At 36.0% G+C, this 27824-nt stretch overlaps 1 protein-coding gene across 3 annotated transcripts in view; it reads left to right on the top strand.

Annotated features, from left to right (window-relative positions):
• The first annotated feature begins 209 nt into the window (after window positions 1–209).
• Window positions 210–27824, top strand: part of GKAP1 (G kinase anchoring protein 1) — an 80997-nt gene continuing 53382 nt past the window's right edge. For all 3 annotated transcript variants that reach the window (XM_082843058.1, XM_082843057.1, XM_082843056.1), the window contains exons 1-7: window positions 210–399; window positions 847–980; window positions 9004–9256; window positions 11825–11968; window positions 20969–21046; window positions 23766–23889; window positions 26284–26306. In XM_082843058.1, the coding sequence (XP_082699184.1) occupies window positions 9047–9256; window positions 11825–11968; window positions 20969–21046; window positions 23766–23889; window positions 26284–26306 (579 nt within the window). In that variant the 5' untranslated portion in view covers window positions 210–399; window positions 847–980; window positions 9004–9046. The remainder of the gene's footprint in view (window positions 400–846; window positions 981–9003; window positions 9257–11824; window positions 11969–20968; window positions 21047–23765; window positions 23890–26283; window positions 26307–27824) is intronic.

The raw sequence follows: 27824 nt of genomic DNA, 5'->3' as shown, positions 1-27824 counted from the left end.
GCAGCAACCAACCTAGAAAATAAACAAACCCCCGCGCGCGGCGGCGGGCGCGTCAGGCCCCTCCCCCGCTCCGCCCCGCGGCTCTCAAGCCGCCCCCTCCGCCGGGACTTCCCTCCCGCCCTCGGCTCGCGGCCGCGTTTTCCCCGCCCCTCACCGCAGCCCGCAGCCGCGCTCCCCGCCGCGGTCCGCCCGGCCCGGCGCCCCGGGGCCCGTTAGTGCTCCGCGCCCGCTCGCGGGTCCACCGTGCGACCCCCGCCCGGAGCGAGCCCGCCCCTGCCCCCCGACACTTGACCCAGCGCAGTCCCAACGCCCAGTGCGGCCGCCCCAGGAGCCGCGGAGCGGCGGCGGCGGCGGGGGGAGGAGGGAGAGGAGGGCCGTGCCGGCGGCCAGGGAGGCCCGGTGAGTACGCGGAGGGCGGGCCGCCTCGCGGGGGACCGCTCCGGGGCCCCTGAGGCGGTGGTGGCGGCTCGGCCGCGCTGCTCCGTGCGCCCCAGTCTCGGCAGTTGGGGACTCGGCCTGAGGCGATGGGCCCCGCTGTCCGGAGCCGCTGGGCAGAGTGCGCGGGAGGGCCGCTCCTTGGGAAGGGCCGCGGCCCCGACGCTCGGCTCTGGTCTCGGGGGCGGCGGAGAGAGACCCACGCCGACCTCAGGCCCAGGCGCCCGGGCGGTGCCTGCGGCTCCCGAGACCCCGCGGGGGCCGGGGCCGGGGTCGACCGCGGTCTCTGGGCCGTCGAGTGACAGGTGCCGCCGCCCCCTCCCCGCCGCGGGCATCGCGCTCCCGCCCGGGGAGCCAGGCGCTCGGAAATTTCTGGAGCTTCGACCTGACTCGCTGTTTTCTCCCTTTCAGGTTTTGAAGCCGCTTCTCTGCCCGAGTTAGGTCTCGCCCAGCCCTGTTTCCTTCTGTATGTACTTTGCGCGAATAAGTTTTGGAGCATTGGTTAACAGCCTGTGGGTGAAATTTGGCTTTCATTCGTGAATGAGGTATAGTGAATTACTTTCTGAGTAAAGTGCTTCTCCTCCTCTCCGCTAACTATTGAAGAGTAAAAGGGAGAAGGGTTTTGAATTTTGTTTGTTTTTTGTAGTTATTGTTTGGAACAAGCACTCTTCCAGAATTTTTGTCATCTCTAGCACTTAGGGTGCTTGGTAGATATTGAACAGTGATAAAAAATGACTTATTAAATTGTCTTTTCTCTCCGCCTTGTTTTAGATTTTTCATTCTTACCTTAGCTAGATTCTACAATTGAGTAGGTGCTATGGCTTTCATTAGAAGCACTAATGAAAGATCGTCTTTCCTCTACTGAAAAGCCAGTGAAATTTTCTCTGCACTGTTCATTACTATTTCTTTACGTAGTAGACGTGCTTGTGATTGTAACCTGAATCATCAGTTTAATAAATTTGACTTGCAGCCATAAGAATATTGAACTTTGTGGCAATTAAACATTTTTTAAATCTTTAATCTGTGGAAACGTAGATTTTTTTTCTCAACAGGTTCATAACACTTAAGTTCTCATCAGTCAAATCCTAATTAATGGAAGATATTGTCATAAATGGTTACAACAAACTTATCTATAAGATAATCAGGTGGCTTCACTCTTTAAGAGTGAAGAACCCAAAAGTTGACCAAGAGATCACTGGGGCAAATGAAAATACATGTGCTTTATTTATAGGCGAATCCCTTAGGTCCTCAACCGGTACCTGCTTGTACTTTTTGCCTAGGTTTTTCAACCCACAGAAATTAGGTGATGCAGATTGGAGATGGGAGGCAGTATTTAACTATGAAGGAAAAAAATGGAATTTAGGGCATACCCATTAAGTTTATATGGTTTGTTTGCGTTAAGTTTGTTGCGAGCAAAGTTTTGGTATGCTCTTGGCACTTACTGGTTGTGAACCTTACTTTATAAGAAGCCAAAGTGAAAGATATTGTGTAGTTGTGTTATTTGAGGAACAGACGTGAAATAATATAAAAAAATTTCACCAGGCATTAAGTCATTCATACTCAATGCCATTTCATTTTATGGTTTTTGTTTTTTTTTAATCTAAGCTACATTTCAGTGAGACCACACTAGTTGGTATCTACATGGTATTCACTTCTTTTTTCATCAGGCTTACTGGTCGATAGTGTTAATAGAAGATGACTATCATTACATTTTATAAAAGGGATATATTTGGTCTTGATTGAGGAGCTTATACATATACCAGTTTTGAAGTGCCCTAATTGTGGTTCCCTGGACCTGAGGTATGGCTACTCCTACCATCTTTCTTGACCTTAGAGAGATCATAGTCTAAAGGGATTACATCATAGTGGCACTGGTCCTCAGAACCTTAGTAGAGGAGCCCAAGAGGATCAGCTGTTTATAAATCCTTCTGCTTGCAGTTTAGGCTATTCATTTAAAAAAGTAGTTTACTTAAGCTCCTCATGTACCCTAGTTCTTTTTAATCAATACTTTGAAACCAGTTGTGTTTCCTAAACAAATATGTTTCCTAAACAAAATTAGTTGTGGTGATAATCAGTTAGTAGAATGGCCCTTATAATGAAGCAACTTTGAACTGCTAATAATCACTGTTAACTCACATTTGCATTCTGGGAATTGAGGATTATCTCTAGTGCACTTTGCATTTTCTTTAGCTCCATTCTATTTTAGAGCTTGTCTTTGAATGCATAGATAGCTGTGTACTTGGGGAATGTAAATATTTTTTAAAAAAACAAATTCAATAAATGCATCTTCTGTGTGCCAGGTCCTGTGGTTTTGTTAGGGGTGGAAAGAAGAAGCTCTTGCCTTTCAGGATGTTGAAATCAGGATTATAAGGGGCTAGGCACAACAGTAAACAGATAATTTTAATTAAATCTATTCAGTAATAAAAGTAAATATAAACTACAGAAATATTACAAAAGAGGGAATGATTAAACAGGCAGGTCAGAGAAAGCGTTATAGAGATCCTAGCATCTGAGCAGGATTTTAAGGAACAAATACAAGTTGTAAGTGGAAGAGATGGAGGGCATTTTAGGCAAAAGGCACAGCAAAAAGATTTGAGCAAGTAAAACTAAATGTGTGGTCAGGAAATTTTAAGTAGTTTGTTTTGCTGGAGTACAAAATCTGAGGAAGGACAGTTGCTATAGAAAGCCCTAACATATGCTCTAATATTTAATAAGTAATTGGCTTTTCTAGTATTGAGTATATATAAAGTGGAGACTTCACTATAATTTGATTTTGCTGCAATTTTAAGTATAGAGGAATTAATAGTTTTTACTAATGGATTCATTAAGAAATTATAGAATGTTGCACTTATGTGTGATGAGCTGCCTGCATAGTTGTAAACTTATTTGTTTCTTGTGCATTTGACCTGAAACATTTGTTTTCAAATTATCTTTCAAATTTTCTTTGGTCTTCCTTCAACTACTTAAATTAGCCTTTAAATTATTTTTTAAAAGGAGACTCAGGATTTCCCTGGTGGTCCAGTGGTTAAGACTCTGCAGGTTTGATCCCTGGTTGGGGAACTAAGATCCCATATGCTGCGGGGTGTGGCCAATATATAAATAAATAAATAAATAAAATAAAAGGAGACTCAAAGGGAAGAGGGAGAAACATAGAAAATAATCATTAAATTTCTGGACTAAAAACCTAATTTGTGTAGTATTTTAGTAATTTGTAACTGTTTAACATAGAACACTAGCCACTGCATTCATAGACTGACCAATGTAGGTAGCTTAGTGGATGTCCATTGTATTTTTGTTTTGTGTACCTTAATTATGTCCTTGTTATTTAAGTGTATGTTTATAAATGAGCATTTATATATACTCCGGTATCTGGATTTTAAAGACCATGTGATGCATAAAGAAAGGGAAAATAACAGGGGGAGGGAGAAGAACTCTGAATCTATTTATCCAAGTATCTCTTAGATATGACCGTAGGTGGAGATGCAGAAGTTGAGGACACAAGACCTCTAACCGTAGCCTCACAAGAATACTGACCTTAGCCTTTCCCTGAAATAGTATCTTTAAAAGTCTCATGTTTTTGTGGTCTGCTTATTTATCTCTTTTTCTCTTCAAGGTTTTAAAGCAGTTACAAATGAATTCCTGGATTGTATAACATGATTATCTTTTTGCAAATTCTGAAAAATCTGTTAATGAAGGCAATGTTCTCTTAAAAACATGCACCATAATCAGTCTTTGACAATTGCTTTGTGTCATTTATCTTCTCAATCACTAACATAAAAGAACCTGAGGCATGTCATTGTTAATTCTGACCTGTAGTTGCCCTTTTTAAGTTTTGACACAGGGCAGAAAAATCAATATTGCTTTGATTACATTATGTTTTTCTTTTTTGAATTTGGGTATAGATGACCATTTTTCCTTTTCACGATGAGAGTTTTTTCTTATAGAAGGAATGTGGTCGTTACAGAATATTTGGGGAAATAGTGAAAATTATAGAAAGGAAAAGGAGTAGTCCCATGCATTTCCTCCTTTTGGTATGTAAATAAATAATACACATATTTACAAATTGGGGATTATTTTTATATTTTTATTCCCTTCTTTCATTTAAAATTTACATTTCCCCCCTCTTCCACCTCTGAAGTACTGGTTAGTGTATGGTATATAGATTTTTGACATAGTATACAGATTTCTCTCATGGCTAATGAGGTAGTTGATATGTTGGCTGTTTATTACTTTTTTTTTTTTTTTAAGTACAGCTTGAGTACAGATGATGAGCCCTTCCAGTTGTCCCATCTCCTTACTCCCTCAGCTGCTGAGTAGAGCTATTTTTGGCCTTTAGTATTTACTATTATGTAGAGTATAGTGCAGGTGGCTACCACTCTCCTATTCTTCTACCTGTACCCCTTACCGAACAAGGGATCATTGGAGGTGAGCATTTACCCTTTCCATTTACCCTTTCATTAGTTAGAGAAAGTATTTAAACACATGGGTTGCTAAGATGTAGCATAGGTAGCTGCCTCAGAAAAATAATTATTTTGAGTGTTTATCACTGATTCTTTTCTCAGTTAACAGTATTTGTTCTGGTGCTTTCTTTTCACTTTGTCTTTCTTTTATTCTTTTCATTCATTCAGGAAATATTTATTGCTTGTTGTGTGTGTCCACTGTATAAGAGATAGTCTCTACTGTGATTCTTGGGTTTCAGATAGATTGGTGTTTTCCTTATGCATTGTTAGGTATAATCTTTAGGTCTCTGACTCTTCAGTGGCCGACTGCTCAACCACAAATTCTCAATGCCTAAAAACTTTTTTCTTTTCATTTCAAAGAAAAAAAATTTCTGTGAGCTTTGGAGAGATATTTAGAACACCTGTGAACATTTCACTCATGCAGAACAATCCAAATATGAAATTCATAGTTTTGATATCAGTCCTGAAATGGAGAGGAAATGTATTGTGTAAGCTATCAGTGATGATAAGGTTAGATTATATTGCAGTAGCAACCCGAAAACCTCAGCAGCTTAAAGCAGCAAAGTTGCTTTCTTGCTCAAGCTACATATCCATTACAGGTTAGTAAGGAGATTTTGTTCATTGTAGTTTTAGACTCCATCAGACTTGACTCTAGGAGGCTTCATCTCAGCATACACTTCCACAATAACAGAAGCAGAGAAAAGAGAACATGGTGAACCATGTTCTGGCTTTTAAAGCTTTTTAAAGCTTATATTTCACTGGTAGTCACATGGCCAGCCTGCATTCAACATGAGAGTGATACGCAATTCTCTTTCAGGGAGGGGCGGTGAATATTTGTGAACAGCTATCATATGCAATTTATAGTTGCGACAGTTAAAATTAAATACAGTAGTTGTAGAACAACTGTGTAGGATTAGTGTACCTAAAGTGGTCAAAGCTACTAAAACTTACAGGATTTTAACATGGCATGTTGAAGTTGAAGCAGAATTAATGTTTTCCTTAATATTTTTGAGTCTGGAATTTCCTTTTCATTTTGTAATATTTTCTTCCTTATAGTAACTTACAAAGCCTTAATTCTCATGTCTGTGGGAAAGATTTAAGCCTAAAAATACGTCATAATTTTAATGGTGTGATGTCATCTCTGTATGTTGTGGTATTTTATCTTAATCTGTATGCTTCTGAACATAGGAGCAGTAGGTATTAATGTGGTATTGTGATAAAAATACTTTGATTTCATAATTATTAGATGACATCTTCAAATCTCAGTTCTTCTTTTGATTTTTTTCATTGTTTAACAAAAAATTGAAAGATTTCCAAATAATTTTCTAGATTCTTAGGTTAAGATGGAAGATTGAACGTATGCTTCTCATTTTTGTTCCCTCCTGAAAACATGCAAACTGTAGTGTGTGGTTAGCTTTCAAAATGGACCTCAGTGATCCTCACCTCTTAGTATTCACACTTTCACACAGTCCCTTCCCACAATGAATAGGGTGGACCTGTGTAAACAGTAGGATATTGTGGAAATAACAGTAGCTAGTTCAGATATGAGCACTGTGGCTCAAGACAGACATGATAAAACTATAAAGAAAAACAAAGTAATAAGTAACAAATCAGAATAATAATTATCTCTGGACAGAGTGGGAGTTGGGGGGTTGCTATTGGGGAGAGGCATGGGGTGGGTTAACATTTTGTTAATCTTAGTGCTAGGTACTTGGAGTGTTCCTTTTTTTAAAAAAACTTAATAGTTTATTCAGTTATGTACTCAATACATTTCAAAATAAACAAGTTTCTCAGTTTCACAACTTATTAAGAGAATCTGTTTCTTTTGAATTGAGAGAGTACTTAGTCTTCTAGTAGTTACAAGGCTGCTTACTTAGAAATTGCAGAGTAAGGTTCAGCAAATCTAGTTTCAGGTCCTGACTTTGCCAGTAACTTGCAGAATGACCTAACCAGTCTAAGTACCAGTTGCCTCATCTGTAAAAAAGGATTTGGGTTAGATATTACTAGAGGACCTTTTTTGTAAAAAGTTTTTTTTTAATTGGTGTATAGTTGATTTACAATGTTGTGTTAGTTTCTGGTGTACAGCAAAGTGATTCAGTTTTTTATGTACATATATTTTACTAGAGGACCTTTGCAATCCTGTCTTAGGTTTAAAAGGCTCTTAAAAAGCTGAAAGGTACCAACAAGGGATTAATTTCCAAAATATACAAACAGCTCATATAGCTTAACATAAAAAAAAACCCAATCAAAAAATAGGCAGAAGGCCTAAATAGACATTTCTTCAAAGAAGACATACAGATGGCCAACAGGCTCATAAAGATGCTCAGTATTGCTAACTATTAGGGAAATGCAAATCTAAACTACAGTGAGGTATCACCTCACACCAGTCAGAATGGCCATCATTAAAAAGTACAAATGATAAATGCTGGGGAGGCTGTGGAGAAAAGGGAACCCTCCTGCACTGTTGGTGGGAATGTAAATTGGGGCAGCCTCTATGGAGAACAGTATGGAGGCTCCTGAAAAAACTAAAAATAGAGTTGCCATATGATTCAGCAATCCCACTCCTAGGCGTATATCTGGAGAAAACTCTAATTCAAAAAGATACATGCAACCCAATGTTCGTATCAGCGCTATTTACAGTAACCAAAACATGGAAGCAACCTAAATATCGACAGATGAATGGTTAAAGAAGATGTATATACATACAATGGAATATTACTCAGCCATAAAAAGAATGAAATAATGCCATTTGCAGCAACATGGATGGACCTACATATGATCATATTAAGTGAAGTAAATCAGAGAAACTCAAATATCATATGATATCACATATGTGGAATCTAAAAAAATGATACAAATAAACTTATTTACAAAACAAATAGATTCACAAACATAGAAAACAAACTTACACTTACCAAGGGGGGATAGTGGGGGGAGATAAATTAGGAGTTTGGGATTAACATATACACACTACTATATATAAAATTGGTAAACAACAAGCACCTGCTGTATAGCAGAGGGAACTATAATCACTGTCTTGTAATAACCTATGATAGAAAAGAATCTGAAAAAGAATATATATGTGTATATATATATAAATAATTGAATCACTTTGCTGTACACTTGAAACTAACACAACATTGTAAATTAACTATACTTCAATAAAAGAAAAAAAAGCTAAGAGAGGTAGGGGGCACTGAGACTAGTGAACTAAAAGATAATGGTGGAAGGTGATTTTGAAAAGTTTCCTTTGGTTGAGAGAATTTAAGTTCTCTATTTTGCTGTCACTTCTCTAGAATCAAACTTAAGCAGAATTTGTACACGGTAAGAATGTTCTTTGTTTCCTACTCCTTTTTTCCTGTCTTGGAAGTTGGGGATAAGCATGTAGTTGGACCAATGGTCTCTCTGTGCGGTGAAAAATGATATTCTTACTCTTCCATTGTAAACCATATTGATTTAGGATGTTCTCCATAAATACGTATATATTAATCAGATTTAGGATATTCTTCATATATATGTATATATTAGGATATTCTCCATAAATATGTAAATATACAGCAGTGTATTTAAAAGAAAGAGGAAAGGGCTTCCCTGGTGGCGCAGTGGTTGAGAGTCCACCTGCCGATGCAGGGGGCACGGGTTCGTGCCCCGGTCCAGGAAGATCCCACATACCGCGGAGCGGCTGGGCCCGTGAGCCATGGCCGCTGAGCCGGCGCGTCCGGAGCCTGTGCTCCTCAACGGGAGAGGCCACAACAGTGAGAGGCCCACGTACTGCAAAAAAAAAAAAAAAAAAAAGAGAAAGAGGAAAATAATTAATTTTTGAAAACTGTATATGGAAAATCAATACATTGTATTGGTGGTATTCTTGTAATAATTGTGAAATCTCAGTACATCATTTTTCTTTTTTATATTATACAATCTTACGTTGTTTACTTAAGTTTAAAAAGTATGTTTCTACCAGTAGAACTGTGTGTACGAATCCAACTGTTAACTAAATTCAGTGTCAGGAGAAGTGTATGTGTGTGTGTGTGTGTGTATATATATATTCTAAAATCTGAAACAAATTCTACTGTGTTTATTCATCTTCCTCCTTTCTCTCTTCCCACAGGAATTATTCTTGACAGAAGTATTTTAAAAGAAAAACCCTTACAATGGCCTCAGCAGTACTTAGTTCTGTTCCCACTACTGCTTCTCGTTTTGCCTTGTTGCAAGTGGATAGTGGCAGTGGTTCTGATTCTGAGCCTGGAAAAGGCAAAGGTCGGAATACTGGAAAGTCTCAAACAAATAAATCAACTACAAATGAGAAAAAAAGAGAGAAAAGAAGAAAAAAGAAGGAACAGCAACAGAGTGAAGCAAATGAGGTAGCAATTATAATTATTCATGTCTGCTTTCCCAGTAGGTTGTATGCATCATGAGGGTAGATACTATCTTGTTGACCTATGTATCCACAGTTCCTGGTCCATAGGTACTTGGTAAATATGACTTGAATGAATGGATATAAATTTGTGTGTATTTGAAGTCAGATGTAATGAACATATTTTAAATTGCCTTTTTTTTTTTGTCTACGGAAGCTTATGTGCTCATTCCAAAACATTTCTGAAAAACAAAGTCTTAAAAGGAAACAAAGGTCATTTGTAAATATAACTAGAGATATAAGAAATTAATATTTTGGTATGTGTTTTCTGTATACATATATAAGTTGACTTGAATATATAGATACATTCATATATACATTCATATTTTACTTAAATGAAAATGAGACTATATAATAGACTTTCATAACTGGCTTTTTAAAAATTAGCATGAGCAGTTTTCCATGAGTAAATAAAGATCTACATTATTTTATCCACATTATTTAAAATTATGTGGCTTTGTCATAGTTTACTTAATCAGATTGTTGTGATAAACATTTAGGTTGTTTCCTTTTTTTTTTTTTTTTACTGTTATAGACAATAATCCTATGACTAGACAATAAGCCTATGACTAACCTTGAACATTTATGCATTTGATGGTCATCTGTTTCTTAAGGGTAGTAAACAGGCCCTTCTCCCCTAGACATGCCTAGCATGAGTTACGTGACCAACATTTAATGCGCCCATTTATTTTTAAAAGAAACATTGAAAAACACCTCTAGTCTGTGTCTGTCTGTCTTTTAACAGAAGAAGCAGTTAGGTATTAAGGACTTTTCTCAATATCACTTAATGAGAGAAGTAGTAAAAGTGTTTTTTCCCCCATATTCATTTTATAATATCCCAAGACTTAGAAAAAGCCTTTTCAATTTATTTCCATCACCATTGCTTTCTAAGTATCTCTTTAAAATGCTGCCACACAGAGAGTCACTTTAAAAGACATTTTTCTCACCATACAACCTTTCAGAAGTCCAGTCTTACAGAACTTTTGATTGCCCACCATTTTCTTTTTTTTCTTTTCTTTTTTTTTTTTTTTTTTGCGGTACGCGGGCCTCCCACTGTTGTGGCCTCTCCCATTGAGGAGCACAGGCTCTGGACGCGCAGGCTCAGTGACCATGGCTCACGGGCCCAGCCGCTCCGCGGCATGTGGGATCTTCCCAGAGCGGGGCACGAACCTGAGTCCCCTGCATCGGCAGGCGGACTCTCAACCACTGCACCACCAGGGAAGCCCCCATTTTCTTTTTGGTATTAGATGTGGGGAACAAAAAATAAGGTAATAGTGGGGTTTACATTACATTACTGAGAATGAGCCTGAGGATCCTCCCTTCCCACTTCCACAGCTATAGTTCTGTCAGTCTACTTTCTGTAATAAATCAGTAGTGTACCTGCCATGGCTTTGTCTCTAGCAGCATCCCCTCTACTCTGTCTTTTCCACAGCAGAAAACAGCTGCTTAAAGTGATGTTTGTATCTCATCACTCTTGCAGAACAGTCTATTGATTATCAGTTAAATTGTTGATCCTTGATTTAAAGCCTCTTCATTGGTTTCCTAGGGCTGCTGTAACAAAGTACCACAAACCAGGTGGCTTAAAACAACAGAAATTTATTCTCTTAACAGTTCTAGAGGCTGGAAGTTCTAACCATGGTGTCAGCAGGGCCAGGCGCTCTCTGAGACTGAGTAGACTCCCTGCTTGCCTCATCCTAGTTTCTTATGGTAGCTGTCAGTCCTTGACGTTCCTTGGCTAGTGGCTGCATCTTTCCAGTCTGCCTCTTCTGTTACATGGTGTTCTCTTTGTGTATCTTTGTCTATACCCTTCATTGGATTAGGGCCCACCCTAATTCAGTATAACCTTAATCTTAACTTGATTATATTTGCAAAGATCCTATTTCCAAATAAGGTCACATTCACAGAGAGCAAGGGTTAGGCCTACAACGTATGTTTTGAGATAATACATTTTAATCCATAGTAACCTCTCAGTATTTTTCTCCCTGTGTCAACCTCTGTGACTAAGATTTTTCTTATTGTTGGGAGTGGCTTGGCCAGTACAGTTTTAGTTCATTATGTTACTTTGTGGACTAGGCCCTGTATTTTTCAGGACTAGCAAAGTAGTTGTTAGAGTTCCTTAAGCTATCTTCTCTCACTATTTAAACTTTTAAATTTATAAGCTATTAAACTTTAATCTTATTGAACGCTATTGTTTTGCATTTTAAAAGCATACTTGTTATCCTGTTCTCTACTCCTATAAACTTCCCTTTAGTAAAGCAGACTCATTAAAATGGTGGTATAGTAGAGTATAATCCATTCTCACTTATTAATCATTTCATCGAGAAATCCACCAAAATTATCTCAAATGCTGGTGAAATTAGCATTCTACAAAGACTACAAAAAATTCAAATAGTGACTTTGTGAGTTAGCATAATGAGTATTTAGAAGTATAAAAATATTGATTTCTTAACTTCCAAAATAATCATTTGTATCTCAGGATTGGTAAACTGAATTTAATTTTTTGTTTGTTTCGTAGCTCAGGAATCTTGCTTTTAAGAAAATTCCCCAGAAATCCTCCCATGGCATTTGTAATGCTCAGCATGAGCTATCATTACCAAACCCAGTACAGAAGGATTCACGGGAAGAAAATTGGCAAGAGTGGAGACAAAGAGATGAGCAGGTACAACTAAGTAAATCAAATTGTTTTGCTTTGGTTTTCAGTGCATTTTTGCATTTTTAAGATAGCAGTGCATCTGACCATGACACCACTGTTCTGAGGAGCATTTTATATTGGATTAACTCCCATGTGTTTGCTACTTTTTATAAGAGGTTCTGGTTTTTATCTACTAGGAAAGCAGATTGACACATATTATATTTGTTAGTTTTGGCAATTTCAGGCAGTTATTTTCTGAGTTTTAAATTCATCTGCCTTTTTACAAATGAGGGAGAGATAGGGAAGGGAGAAAAACAGGATTAAATTATTTCAAGTAAAAAAATCACATTTGTAAGACCAGAGGTCTCTTATTAAAAATACTCAGTGAAATCATTAGAGAAGTGCAAATCAAAACTACAATGAGGTATCACCTCACACCAGTCAAAATATCTACAAACAATAAATGCTGGAGAGGGTTTAGAGAAAAGGGAACCCTCTAGCTCTGTTGGTGGGAATGTAAATTGATACAGCCACTATGGAGAACAGTATGGAGGTTCTTTAAAAACTAAAAATAGAACTACCATACGACCCAGCAATCCCACTGCTGGGCATATACCCTGAGAAAACCATAATTCAAAAGGAGTCATGTACCACAATGTTCATTGCAGCTCTATTTACAATAGCCAGGACATGGAAGCAACCTAAGTGTCCATCGACCGATGAATGGACAAAGATGTGGCACATATATACAATGGAATATTACTCAGCCATAAAAAACTTGAGTTATTTGTAGTGAGGTGAATGGACCTAGAGGCTCACACAGAGTGAAGTAAGTCAGAAAGAGCAAAACAAATACCATATGCTCACACATATATATGGAATCTAAAAAAAAAAAAAAAAGGTTCTGAAGAACCTAGAGGCAGGACAGGAATAAAGACACAGACGTAGAGAATGTACTTGAAGATATGGGGAGGGGGAAGGTAAGCTGGGACTAAGTGAGAGAGTGGCATGGACAGATATACACTACCAAATGTAAAATAGATAGCTAGTGGGAAGCAGTGCATAGCACAGAGAGATCAGCTCGATGCTTTGTGTCCACCTAGAGGGGTGGGATAGGGAAGGTGGGAGGGAGATGCAAGAGGAAGGACATATGGGGATATATGTATATGTATAGCTGATTCACTTTGTTATAAAGCAGAAACTAACACACCATTGTAAAGCAATTATACTCCAATAAAGATGTTAAAAAAAATACTCAGTGACAGTTTTACTTAAAGAAAGAAAGACTTTGAGGGGAAACTTTTCCTTTTCAACCTTGTTGTAAAATAGTTTATGACATTTGTTTGTTTTTCTTAGCCTATTTACACAATGTTTTGTTCTTTTATGCTTCTATTAAATAAATGTCATTAATAACCAAATCAAAGAGATAATTTAATAAAACCAATCAATTTCTTTTTGTGTGTGTGGTATCCAGGGAAATAACACACTAAGCCTGGAGTGTACTCTAGGAGGTGCTGTATGTATGGGAAATGAATAGTTATTTTCTTATCTGTTAAACTGCCATTTGATCTGTTGGGAATAGGTATTGTTTTAGCAGATGTTTGGCTTAATGGAGTGGCTATACCTATCATGCTTGGGTTACCAGTTTTAAAAGAATTAGACTAGGGACTTCCCTGGTGGTGCAGTGATTAAGACTGCCTGCCAATTCAGGGGACACGGGTTCGATCCCTGGTCCAGGAAGATCCCACATGCTGTGGAGCAACTAAGCCCGTGTGCCACAACTACTGAGCCTGTGCTCTAGAGCCCACGAGCCACAACTACTGAGGCTGCGTGCCACAACTACTGAAGCCCACATGCCTAGAGCCTGTGCTCCACAACAAGAGGAGCCACCGCAATGAGAAGCCCGCGCACTGCAATGAAGAGTAGCCCCTGCTCGCCACAACTAGAGAAAGTCTGTGTGCAGCAACAGAGACCCAACGCAGCCAATAAATAAGTAGACTATACTAAACTATGCTCTTAACATAAACTATGTTAATTATAACATTTTCTATAGAATTTTGTAGTGCCTCGGGCTCATCTTTACGAGCATCAGTTATTACACTAGGGCTGTGCAAAAATGATATTTCCGAGCATTGGTTAACTGGATAAATCATCTTGTATTATTCTAGAGGGGTTATTTGATTCTTTTTTCCTTCTACAGCATTCATTATAACAATTTTTTTTCTGGTTTACAAGTATTATTAACGTAATGATCTACTTGTTTAGACAGTAATAGAATTTTCTAGTGTCTTCACCAGAGAGAATTTCTCCCAGTGGCCCAAGAGGCACTGGAAAATTAATAAAGGAAAACTACTCAATTTTGCACCAAAATAAATGCCACGTAATAGGGGAACTTAAGCACAGATATTTGATTGCCCTTCTTCCTGCTGCCATTGATTGCTGCCAAAATGACCAGGTAATTATGAGAAGGAAATAGTCAACTTGGCCCCAACCCTATATAAAAATATCATCCAAGGCTGAGGAACTTAGAGGAATTTCTGCTGGATATACTATTGATGGGTCACTTAGGAAAACCTGGTACCTTATTTGGAAGTCTCACTTGTAGGAAAATAATCAAGGTCATGAGAAGTAAAGTAGTTCTTGGGATAATTACAGTGACAAGTGAAGAAGAGATAAGGGCAAGCTTTGGGACTGATGGACAGTATACCATCTGGAATCTATTTTACTGTGTGGAATAATAGATTTTAAAAGTAGGGACCAGACAGTGACTGTACTAGGCAGAAGGTATACAGTTGTGGTGGGTGTTCTCCCTCACACAGGGAAACAACACTATGAGAAACTCCACGTGTTGAGGGCTGAGCCAGTCAAAAAGCTGGATATAGAAATCCTGTCTGTTATGTGGCTGCTTATTGTAAACCCAAAAGAGAAATGCTAAGACAGAGTTTACTACTCCTAAATTATCAAAGCGATAATGTAAATTTACATTGGCTAAGCCTCAGCATAAAATCTGAGAGCTGGCATTAAACAGCAACAAGATAGACAGTAAAGAAACATCCACTCCACTTACTTAGAAGCAAACACTGGATCTTAGTTGATCTCATGCCAGCTGAAGGAAAGTTTCTGCCACATAAAAGGAGAAGAACACTGTACTTAATGTCCAAAGTGAAAGTGTACTTTGAAAAAGATTTGCTACGGGGAACAGAGAAATTGATTTTAGACAGCACCTATTTTTTGATTTAATAAAAACTAAGGAGCTAGAACATTTTGTAAAAGTCAAGGTGTCGGTAATGTTATATAAAAAGGTGAAATAATAGACTGAGATGAAAAATTGGGTAAGAGAAATTGAAAGGGAGATGAGCAGAATACAGAGTTTCTTTGCAGAGATGTATACATCAAAGGAGGTATACGTTTCACACTTGAAGTGGGTAGATTTTATGTGATACATAAAATATGTGAATTATATCTCAGTAAAGGTGTTTAAAAAAAAGTAGAATAGGCCATGACTTTGATTTGATTGTATTCAGAATTTTTACCATTTTTTTAAAATATTGAATCAAGATCAAGAGACATATTGTTCACCATTACTTGTTGCCTGGGAATAAATCTCAGTGTAGATGTTGTTCAGGTATAACCTCTTATATTTGTGGTAGTGCATTGATAATACTGATTCCAGTATTACCTTTTTAAAATTTTACATCATGGCTCAAACATAATGAATGAATAGAAAAGTCTCTTCTCGTGGATATTCAGTGATAAATAGATCAAATTTTATTGTGTATTTCTTACTCCTGTTGTATTGATTCAGACTCCACATATCACTGGTTTTGTCCAACTCTGAAGTTGAATATCTGCTAACATGTGCATAGTTAATTGTTTTTTCACACTGTAGCCTCTAGTACATCTATCTGATAAAGGCATTTTGCCAATAGTTCTGTTTTTTGTTTGTTTGTGAGTGTGATATTTCTCATTAACCTTGTGGCTGGTATAATAAGTCTATTGTTGATAGTTTGACTTGCACCTGGTTTTACTATAAGCAGTGCTCTTTGTTTTTTTGGCTTTTTCTTTAGCAACAAAATTCATCACTTTTGTTCTGGAAAGCATTACTTGGTACTTGTTCTGTTCTGGAAAGACTCATACAGGTCATTGTGCTTTGGAAGTGAAACAAAAACTATAATGTCTTTAGGCCACTGGTCTGACCATGTTTCATAGCAGGAAGCTAGGAACAAATAGATTGATGACTCAATAAATTGAAATTTCAAATATTCACTATGTTAATTTTCTATTTATAATTTTCCTTTTCATTTGCTTATGTGACAATCACTCTTGTGCTGACACATGCAGATTTATATTCTATATTCACTGTATTAGATTCTTCTTCATTTTAAAATTTATGTGTTATTATAAGTTGCATTATTTACTATTTTCATTACTACTTTTAATCCTTCAGTGAATCATTGAACCATTTTTATTACTTTGAGATATAATTAAAGCATACAACTTAAAAAATGTAAACAGCACTCAAAAGATATGAAGATGCATTAATTGAGATGAACAAAACCTGATCATTAGTATGAACACGTAGGTACAGTTTTTGTAGAATATTTACAACCTTTAAAATCATAATGTTCAGGCTTCCCTGGTGGCGCAGTGGTTGAGAGTCCGCCTGCTGAGGCAGGGGACACGGGTTCGTGCCCCGGTCCGGGAAGATCCCACATGCCGCAGAGCGGCTGGGCCCGTGAGCCATGGCCGCTGAGCTTGCGTGTCCGGAGCCTGTGCTCTGCAATGGGAGAGGCCACAACAGTGAGAGGCCTGCGTACCGCAAAAAAAAAAAAAAAAAAAATCATAATGTTCAATAAGACTACTGGAAGATTTTCTGGGAAATGATTCTGCTTTCCAAATTAGTGAAGGTATATGTTCCACACTTTGAAAATCACTGAGTTAGAGGACCAGAAGGTGCTACTGCTACTGTGGCTAAACACTTGGCTGCAAGTGTTAGATGTCCTCAGAATGTTGCTGTGTGTTGTTTTACAATAACCCTGTTCCCCTGAGAAATGAAGATTAATTCTTCATTTGGGATTTGTTTTGCTTGGATTTAAAGTGGGTAAAATTTTTATGGTACTTTAATTTACAAATTTTTAAAAATCTAGTTACAAAGTATTTACTGTCCTTCTCATTTTTCGTTGGTTCTTCATACTCTTTAACTGATCATAAACCCTTGAGCTATAGGTTTATTTATTTAAATAGAAAAGAAATGTTTTACTACTAGATGGGGATAGGAGGCAATGAAGGAAGCCAGGAGGAAGGGGATCTGAAGTACTCCATCTTGGGCACATGTAAGTATCTTCTCCAATCCTGTAGGCATTTTAGTGCCTACTATTTCCTCTTTTTCTTCCTTTCCTCCTCCTCCCATAAGTACAAAGAAAATGATGAGGAATTCTCAATTTGCAAACTTAACATATAAGATACTTTTTAAAAATCATGGTTATATTTGCATTTTCATGTCCAGTGCCTGTCTTTCAGGCCCAGACTCTTTTTTTTTCCTTCCCAGTTCTACCTCTACATGTACTGATTAATTACATTGACAGCAGTCTTATGATTAACTAATTGTCTAATTAAGGCATGTTTAGGGAATTTGGAATCATGTTTTCTTTCTCTTTCCTGGTATTGTAGTCCTGTGTTACCTTTCTCTCTGTTATCTGGAGCAAAAAATCTTATCTTTGATTCATTCTTCATATTTAATCAGTGTTCTGAAACTTGGTCATTCTTTGGTGAGAAATAGCCTTCTTTGTTTCCTGCATTGCTATGTTCAGGTCCAGGTTCCTGTATGCTGAGGCTACAGTGGTTTAGCCAGACCCATTGATTCTAAGTTCTCATTCTTCTAATATGACAGTTTATTTCTTTAAAATTACTCTTATCAGTTTTCCTCTTTCATCTATCCTGAATCCATAGGATTCAGGGAGTGACACTCCAGACTCCATAGGGAGTGTCTGGAACCTAATTTTACCCTACCTAAGCAATCTTATTTTCTGCTATTCTCCAGCATAGAGAAGGGGAATTCTAATTTATTGTGTGTAACTCTTGTGCCAGGTAGGCACTGTGCTAGGTACTTGACATATATTATAGCTTAAAATTTTCAAAACTACACTGCAAGGTTGATATTTCTATTTCCTTTTTATTTATGAAGAAACTGAGATTCACAGAAGTTACATAACTTGCCCCAGATCACAGCTAGAATGGGTGGAATAGAAATTTAAATTATCCACCTGTGTGATCTTCCAAAGCCTGGGTTTTTTCCACATCTCTCTTGTATTGCATAGAATTTATCTTTTATCATGTATCCCATAATATATATATTCTTAATATCACACTTTTTGTTCACGTGACTCTTTCCTCCTAAAATTCTTCCATTCATTTTGCTACCTATCCAAATTATATCTCTCCTTTAAGGACCAACTTAGTTTCTTTTCTGTATGCTTCTTTGAATTCTATTTCTTGTTTACCTATTTTCTGTCAACTTTTGTAGCACTTTTAATATCTTACTCTATTTTCTGTATGTCATGTGTGTTAGTTTTTTATTCCCAACTGGAGTAGAAATTCTTTGAGGGCAAAAGCCAAATTTTTGCTGCTACTTTAAAGGACTAGAGGCAAAGTACATAGAGGGTTCTCTGTGAATCCTTATAGGCTAAACGATCATATGGTGACATTTGGTAAGTTTTTCCTAGTTTTCAAAGAGTTAAACTGAAATTTATATCATTTTTGCCTAATTGTATTTCCTTGTATATTAGTTTTTGTTAATAATTAAAAGGTAAATGTAAGCTTTAAACTGCTGTATTTAGAATCAAATGCTTGGGAGAGCCATATTTTTCGCTTTTAAAAGGTCCATTTCATTCAGTTTTTATCATTTTCTTAGAATCAGCTGTCTTAATATCTAAGTTACTTGAGATAGTTTGAAAAAAAAATAATCGCATCTTGCAAGACTCCCAACTTTGTCTCCTCTTCTGCCCACTAATTTATTTTTGGAATATCAGTCAGAATATGTGACATATTGGAAATAATCTTAAATGTGTTTTCTGTAAATGTTAAATGTCATTAGTATGGATTAAAAGCTTAGTGGTAAATTTAACCAACTTTTCTCAGAATAAACTTAAGTAGTTTTGTTACTTTTTCTATGTTGGAATGACTGCTATGCTCTAATTATATTGAAGTATTTTGTACTCAGATTGCTTTGAGTTTTGGTGGAGAAATTGATGTAAACTTCCTTTTTTGTGTAACACTAACATGAATCCACTTCCTTTTTACCTTTTAACTGTATATTGTTTTTTAATATACATTTATATAATAAAGTATTTAAAAGGTTAACCTTTTAAAAAAGGTTACTTTTTCCTGATTGTTACTAATTTGGATTGAATTAATTCTTCAGTTCTTTTCAGTTACTCCATAGAAAAAGTATGTACAGTTTACTTGGGGCTTAACCAGAATTTCGAGTGCTATATGCCCTTATTTACCATTTTAATTCTAACTGTTTTTCTCTGAGTTAGATTAATTTTTTTCTGTGATAAACCTATTTTCCCCCCTCTTTTTGTTGTCTTAGTATAGGATTGGATGAAATGCTTTGATTAGAAGTAAAAGATTTATTAGTTCATGGTGTCCAGTGTTAACATTTTTCTACTTTTTAAGGTGTCCTTTTGAAACAGATGACTTCTTTTTGGAATTGGTTTCTGTTTTAGTTTAGTTTTTTTTTTTTTAAATCGTTAAACAACAGAAACAATTCTGAATAACTTTGGCAAAAAATAATTTGACAAAAGGATACTGAGTGATTCACAGATTTGAATTAAAAACTAAACAATGAGACCTTGGGAAAGATGGAAATAAAGGAATTCTGGGGTGCTCAGAGGCATGAATTAGTACACTCACTTTTAGAGGCTATCATCAGCTGATTGAACCCCACTTACTTTGTGTTCTCAAATTTTAGTTCCTAGGAGAACAAAAAAGAGTTAGGTCCTTTGCTCCCATCCTGTTGTTGGTGATACCATACACATATTTGTGTGGGTGTGGTAGTGGGTGGTATATAAAATTAGGTGATTGGCTGTCTTACTAGAATCCTAGGACACTGGATTGAATTGTAGTTATTCAAAGGAATAAAGGAAGGGATTATGGACAGACAAAAACAAGCGATGCCTACTAAATTTATGCTTTTATTATACAGTATGCATAGGTCAACACATACATGTAAACAAATCCAGGATGTTTACATGTGGCAGCTATCCTATTCAGCTGCAGATACACCTTATCCCCCAAGGTAGACAACCCAAAGCCCCATCCAACCACTGTACCAATTCTGTTTGGCAATTAGGAAAAGTAATTCTTAGAGAGTAATTTGATTGGAGGGTGGCAGAAGCTAGATTATGAGAAGTTAAGGTGAGATTGAGTGGTGAGAAAGAGGAACCAAAAGATACAGATCACAAAGAATCATTTTATTATAGTGTTAGAGGAGTTTAAAGGTAGGGAAGTCATACAAAAGGAATAAAAAGATAGCAGTAAAAAGATGCACTACAATTTTTCTGTAACATCAGGCATATACCAGGACAATTGGTCCCTTATTTAAAGGTTCTATACCTGTGAATTAGTCTGTATTAAGTAAATGGTATGTTTTATAATGCTTACTGAGTTTTCAATATTCTTATATTTTTGAGTAATAATCACTGTTATATTTTCTGTGTCCAAAACTAGATACCATCTTTAACATCTGTTACAGTGTCAATTCCTTTGTGAGAATTTGTTTTGTTACAGTAAAAAGATTATGTATTATACAACAGATAATTGACAATGAGAAAATAAAAATATCAAAATAGTAAGTTTTTGCTTTGGTATCTTCTATAAAACACAGAGTTCTCTACTTTGGCATGGGTAGATAACTTTGGAGAACCCAGACTGTTTATTGAAGTATTTGTTTTCTTATCCTGTATATAGTGTCGTGTTGTATAATGCTATTATCTGTTTATCGTTAAACTTTATTTTTATTTTTAGCTGACATCTGAAATGTTTGAAGCAGATCTTGAGAAGGCATTGTTGCTAAGTAAATTAGAATATGAAGAACACAAAAAGGTATTTACACATTTATGGATTTAGATGTTTTAGGTTTAAGTGGTCAAAAGTTAGAACCACCCTTCCTGAATTTTGTATAAAAGTTCTTTAAAGTTTGTCCTAAAAATTTATCCTTGTGACAAAGTAATTAACATAAAGTTTTCATGAGATTTCTCCTCAAGTTGTTAGAGATAACAGAAACACAAACACTAAGCTTTGTCCGGTGATTTGGAATGTTCAGTTAAGAAATTTCTCCAACCAAGATGAAGGGGAGAGAGGAAATGAGGCTAATAGCAGATGATTTATTTTAACTTATTTTAAATGAACATAGAAAATAGTTAAATTTTAAAAATTTAAGTAATTGTGAGTACAGGGGCATCCATTAAGAGACCCTCTGCTAGAGATACACTGCTAATTAACTGAAGTAAATAGAAGGACATTTCTGATAATTTGGCCTTGTGAATTCAGCATTTATCACTAAGCTTTGATATTGGGCTGTGTGTTGAAATGCATTCTACAGCTTGTAACTGTAGAGACATTTGCGCAAAAAGTAGTGTTTGTTTCCATTTTCTATGTTTAAATTGAGCATTTATATCATCTCCATATTATTTAACATTTTAGTCCTTTATATATATTGGGAATTTTTTTTGGTCTGTGAAGTTTATTCAACTTGTGATTACTCAGTGGTTGATCATAAATGGCCTCTGGTCATGCTTAAGGGCCTTTATACTATGTACACTAGCTTCTTCGCTCAAGAGGAAGGGAGGAGAGGAATTAACATTTACAGTAGATGAGTTTGCTATTTATTTATAGCTCAAGGGAAGAGGATGAAGATTGCTGTTAGACTGGACTTGGTACACTATATGTGTTAGTTTCATTTTCCATGTCCCTATTCCTTTTATCCAGAATTATCAAAAATAACTGTAATCCTTGTTGTTACGTGTGTAAACAGACAAAGATAAAGACATGGTCCAAGCTGTTGAGTTCAGTGGAAGGAGACACACCCATAATTGTAGTGTATTGAGAGATTTTATGTTTTCAGTGCAGTGGGAATTCAGGAAGATAGAAGAATTTTCTGTGCTTTTGATGGGGGTGGGTTTTAGGAAAGGATTCTTTTTATTTGATAAATTTGAATGTTACAATTTGTAAATTTAAGGTGTACAGTGTGTTACTTTGATACATTTATATATTGTAATATGATTGCCAGTGAAGCAATATTCATCATATTACAGCATTGTAGTATAGTATTATTGACTATATTCATTATATTGTACATTGGATCTCTATGGTTTATTTATTACTCATTATAAGTTTGTATACTTAAAACACCATACCCCCATCCCCATCCCCATCCCCTGGTAACCACCATTTTACTCATTTTATTTTAACAGGTTTGACTTTTTTTTTTTTTTTTAAAGATTCCACATATAAGTGATATCATACAGTACTTGTCTTCCTCTGTCTAACTTATCTCGCTTAGCATAATGTACTCAAGGTCTATCCATGTTGTCACAAATGACAGGATATCTTAGGAAAGCGTTTTTAAAGTGGAGTCTTACTCAATGTATTAGAAGTTCAGCAGTAGGCATTCTCAGGGAAGGAGTAACAAGTACATAAGACATGTACACATGAAAGAGTAGCGTTTTGAAAAACTATAATTTACGGACCTAGAGTTGCTGGAGATACTGCTACCAGAATAGAATATAAAGAACCTCATGTACAGGCTAAGGAGGTTGAGTTTTATACATTTGTTGGCAGAGAGCTATTGAATATTTTTAACTTTCAGATTGATTTCAGGTTTTCATTTTAGAAACTTATGCCATAACAGTGTAGAAGATGAATGGAGGGGCTAAAATTAGAGAGTGTTGCAGTGTCAAGCTAGAGAAGATAGGGGAAGTGACAGAAGGTATGAATAAATGAGAATAGATTTAAGAGATCTTTAGGAGAAAAACTCAACAAGACCTAGGGACTAATTTGCATATGAAGTGTATAGGAAGAATAAGCAAGGATGACTGAGGTTTCTAGCCTAGACAGTTGTGTAGATGATGGTGGCATTAAGCAAGGTACTTACTAGAAGATCAAGCAGGGAAGGCAGGGTGAACATATTTAGTTTGCAGATGTTTATTGAACATTCTGTTTGAGTTGTCTGTACATACACAAGTTATCAGGTAGAACTTTAAATTTTGAGTTTGAGGAACAACAGGTATAAAGCATAAGAAGAATGGGTTAAGAATGGAATAATGGTAAACAGCGGCTGCATTTTTAAGAATATAGTTGGGGAAAGAGAAACCAGTGAAGGAGACTTAAGAATAGTCAGAAGTGTATTGAGAAAACCAAGAGATGCTTGAAAACATAATGTCTTTGGGTTTGGCATTGAAGAGAAGGTTGACTTTAATTTTAGTGTCAGAGACTAGCAGAATCCAGATTTCAGTGTGGTTAAGAAAGGAAATTGACTGTAGATTATTGTGTTAAGTTTGGTCCTGAAATGAAGAAGAGGGTGGCAACTAGGAGTTACAGACCAAGGAATACCTTTTTATTTTTATTTTAGTGTTTAAGAGGGAAGAGATTGAGTGTATAAATAAACAGGTGTCTTTTTATACGGTTTGGCTAGCCTATGTTTTGATTTTCTTATTTGCCTCTTATCTTTAAAAAATAAAACTTTAAGAAACATATTGCCCATTGGTTAGTTGATTTTACTAGTGTTAAACCAAGCTTAATTATTGTTGGTAATTTTTTTTAGGAATATGAAAATGCTGAAAATGCATCAGCTCAGTCAAGGGTTATGAATAAAAAAGACAAAAGAAAGACTCATCAGGGAAAAGACAAACCTCTCCCAATATCACTAAAAAAGTTTCAATCTGAAGGTAATATACGTATGAAATCTGTTACACTAGAGAAGCTATTCTTAGTCCTTGTATAATTTCATTTTAAGTACCTCTCTAATTTTTAAAATAAGTAAAGATTGTTTTATTAATATGTTACTTAGAATGTAAAAAATGTAAACCTGCTTGAAAATAAACTATTTCGGGGTTAAAGTAATTTAAAATCAGTCATTAAAACCTCATAAAATTTCAATAAGAATTTGTCTTTATGTAATTCTGAATTCGTTCCTTTTCTAAAACTCACTGAAAATAAAAATTGATATTTGTAGTTTTTGAGTCATCTTGAAACATATTGTCCTTATACATAAATTGATTTGGCTTACACTAGACCAGGAATAGTATTTTCAGATTTCATCCATTATTGGTTAACCTCTTCAAGTTATCTGGAACTATATCTTAGAAAATTAAAATGTAAATTTTTAGAATGAGACTTATTACCAGAAATCTCTTTATAATATCATTTGTATTGGTTTTATTGAACAAAGAAGACAGAAGGAAATTATACCATCCACTGAACTTTCGAAGACCGAGCACAAAGCACATTATTTTTGAATTGGGAAATGGTGAAAACTCTAAGTCTGTGCTGTATAATATGGTAACTACTATTCATGTGTGGCAATTTAAAGATAAGTTAATTAAAATGAACTAAAATTTAAAATTCCTTAGTTGCATTAGCCACATTTGGTGCTCAGTAGCCACATGTAACTAGTAGCTTCAATGTTAGACAGCACAGGTATAGAACATTACTGTCATCACAGAAAATTTTAATGAAGAGTGCTGTGCTTATACCAATCAGAATAGTTGCTAACCAGATAAACAACAAGGTCCTACTGTATAGTGCAAGGAACTATATTCAAAAAGAAAAAGGAATAGTTGCTGACCAAATGAACACCTGTTTCTTCATTGACCAAGAAGTCAGTTTGACTCATGAATTTAAGCTTAATATGTTGGGCATTTGTTCCATGAGGATTAATAAGACCGTAGCAATAATCTAAAAAAAAAACAAAACCCCAAAATACTTTGTTTTCAGAAACAAGCCTACCTGTGAAGTTAGGAATAAATTTAGAGGATCGTATTTTCATTTAAGGATGAGGAAACTTTTCCCTATAGTCTGCTTCTCTAAGTTGCTTTGTTTCGGGGTTAAAAAGAACAGATATATGTTAAATTTCCAACTTTAGTAAGAAAGATTTTAATGTAAGAATTATGTCATTAAAAACTAGGCAGAGACATGAAAAGAATGCTTTTTAAAACTTCTTTATTTTTCATATGTTTAAGTACCATGTAAATTTATTAGATGCATTGAGAAAGACATTAGTATGATAATGTTAAAGGGAAGCTGTACAACTATTTCAAAACATGATTAACACAGTCATAGTACTTCCCTGGGTTTCGGGCATCACATTGTATACTAAGTAGAACGTGCTAGAAGAATGACTGGATAACCCACCAGGATTTGGTAGTTTGACCTGAAACATGTGATTTTGACATTTACTGGGTTTATGGACTCTATTCTGATCAACAGATGCTTTAGAGAACTGGACCAGCTTTTAGATTCTCAGATAGATTTCTCATAAGAAGCTATGCTATTAAATTATTTTTAGTCCTTGAGAATGGAAAATTTCTGCTGTGCACGAGAAGCATTGTTAAATATTAGATATCCTGATCATCTCCAATTTAAGAACACTTGCTACCTATTTGTACTTTAGTTCAACCTTATATCTGTGTGGATTCCCTATGTCTTCCTTGTAATCACTTCCCAGAAATACTGTTGTTACTAAGTCAATGATTTATTTAATTTGGATATAGTTATGCCATCTTTTTTGTATTCATTTATAAACATACATTAATTTTTAGGATTTTTTTCACAGTATTATCAAATCACTATGATATGTATTTTTAAAATTAAAAAAAAACTAGGTAACAGTTTTGAAGGACACAAATTACTATTCTACCTTTTATTCCACAAAGGCAGTGATCCGTACAGTTTTTACAGTAACAGTACCTTGTGATTGATTTTAGACATACTTACCTCCCTGCAAGTTCTCCCCCCCCCAAAATTATGTGAAACCACAAATCTAAAGTATATGGGATTCAAATGTTTAAAATTTAATAATACACCTTGGTATGGGTGGCATTTACTGGGATAGAAGTCTTTTAAGCTGAGCAAATTAGTAATTATATGGTAAATTTTAATGTCGTATCCCTAGAAAAGTAAATCCTGATGTGAGTCCCAGACAACCCCCAAATGTCTTCTGTAACTCTTATTATAATTTTGAAATTCTTTTCAATAACTTTGTTTAAATATTTTTTACATACTGAAATATTCTATATGTTTATGTCCTTCAGTAAAGTCTCACCATTTTTTTTCATTTACAGATCACATTAGTAAAAAGACTGAGGTAAGTAATATTATAACCATCTTTATTCTAGAAAACACTTGATTTTTTTTTTTTTTTAAATTTATTTATTTTTGGCTGCGTTGGGTCTTCGCTGCTGTGCGCGGGCTTTCTCTAGTTGCGGTGAGCGGAGGCTACTCTTTGTTGCAGTGTGCGGGCTTCTCACTGTGGTGGCTTATCTTGTTGCAGAGCACGGGCTGTAGGCGCACGGGCTTCAGTAGTTGTGGTTTGCGGGCTCTAGAGCGCAGGCTCAGTAGTTGTGACGCACGGGCTTAGTTGCTCCGCGGCATGTGGGATCTTCCCAGACCAGGGCTCGAACCCGTGTTCCTTGCGTTGGCAGGCGAATTCTTAACCACTGTGCCACCAGGGAAGCCCACTTGATGGTTTCAAGAATGATACTTTAGTGTTTAGCAGTAAGTCTGTTTTGAGACATAGCTATTTAACCCATTAGCTTGTCATGAATGAACTCAATCCTGTCTCTGGCAATTAAAAGGATATAAAGTACATTACAGTAGAATAAAAATACTATTTGCATGCAGTATAATATCGTTTGACTTTAGCATCCTAATTGTTCTGTGTCCGAAGGTTACCACATGTAAGCTTAAAATTTTAGGGAAAAGTGGTGTAACACTTCAATCTTTACTAAAAAACATCCTGAAACCATGACTCAAGATATTTTGGAATTATGGAAATTGTGAGGTAAGCTGTGATTTTATAGTTTATATCTGTGGATAAGATAACCTGATCATATACTTCTCTTACCATTCACCATTAGAGGGTAGTGCAGCCTACACATAATTTCCTAGTGTTATTGGTTACTTTTTTTCTTTTAAGACTCTAATACAGCCTCTATAAACCTTTTAGAATTGGAAGATACTACTATAAAATATCTTCTAATATTGAGGAAGGTACTAATGTTAGAGTTCTTTTGACTTCTTTAGGTAATAATTGAAAGTTTTATTATTCTTCTGTTACATATTATTCTTGTTAGTAATTCCACTAATTGATTTTTTTTAATGGTCAGATGTTCCTTGATTTCACTTTAGAATGCATACATGGTTTTGAGCATTTTTTATTGTTGTTTTCTTGACAGGTCAGGGAAATGAAATCCACCTCTAAGAAAACCACATCTAAATAACTCTTTGACTACATTAATAATATAGTCCTCAACTGTGCACACAAGCACAAAATTGATTTGTTGTTAGATGATAGAAATTCTTTTGAAGTTATTTACAAACCACTGTCACTGTTTTTAGATTAAAATTTAAATGACTGCAAATATAGACTGAGTATTATGTTTGAAAGTGGAAAACATGTACTTTTGGACTGATTTCAATTTTTTTTTACCCATTGATTTATTTGGAAGATAGTTTTATGCAAATGAGAAAGCAGATACAAATGGTACACACTGTTCTTGATACTACCAGCAACTGGTAGTGGAGGGAAAAATAATTTTTATAAACTATTCATGCTTGCTTTTTCTTCTTCACTGATTTGAAAGAAAAAAATGCAGACTGACAG

This window comes from Leucopleurus acutus (assembly GCF_964270905.1).
Source record: "Leucopleurus acutus genome assembly, chromosome: 7".
Lineage (NCBI taxonomy): Eukaryota > Metazoa > Chordata > Mammalia > Artiodactyla > Delphinidae > Leucopleurus > Leucopleurus acutus.
Note: the sequence above shows the minus strand (reverse complement) of the source record. Positions and strands in the feature narration are given on the sequence as shown.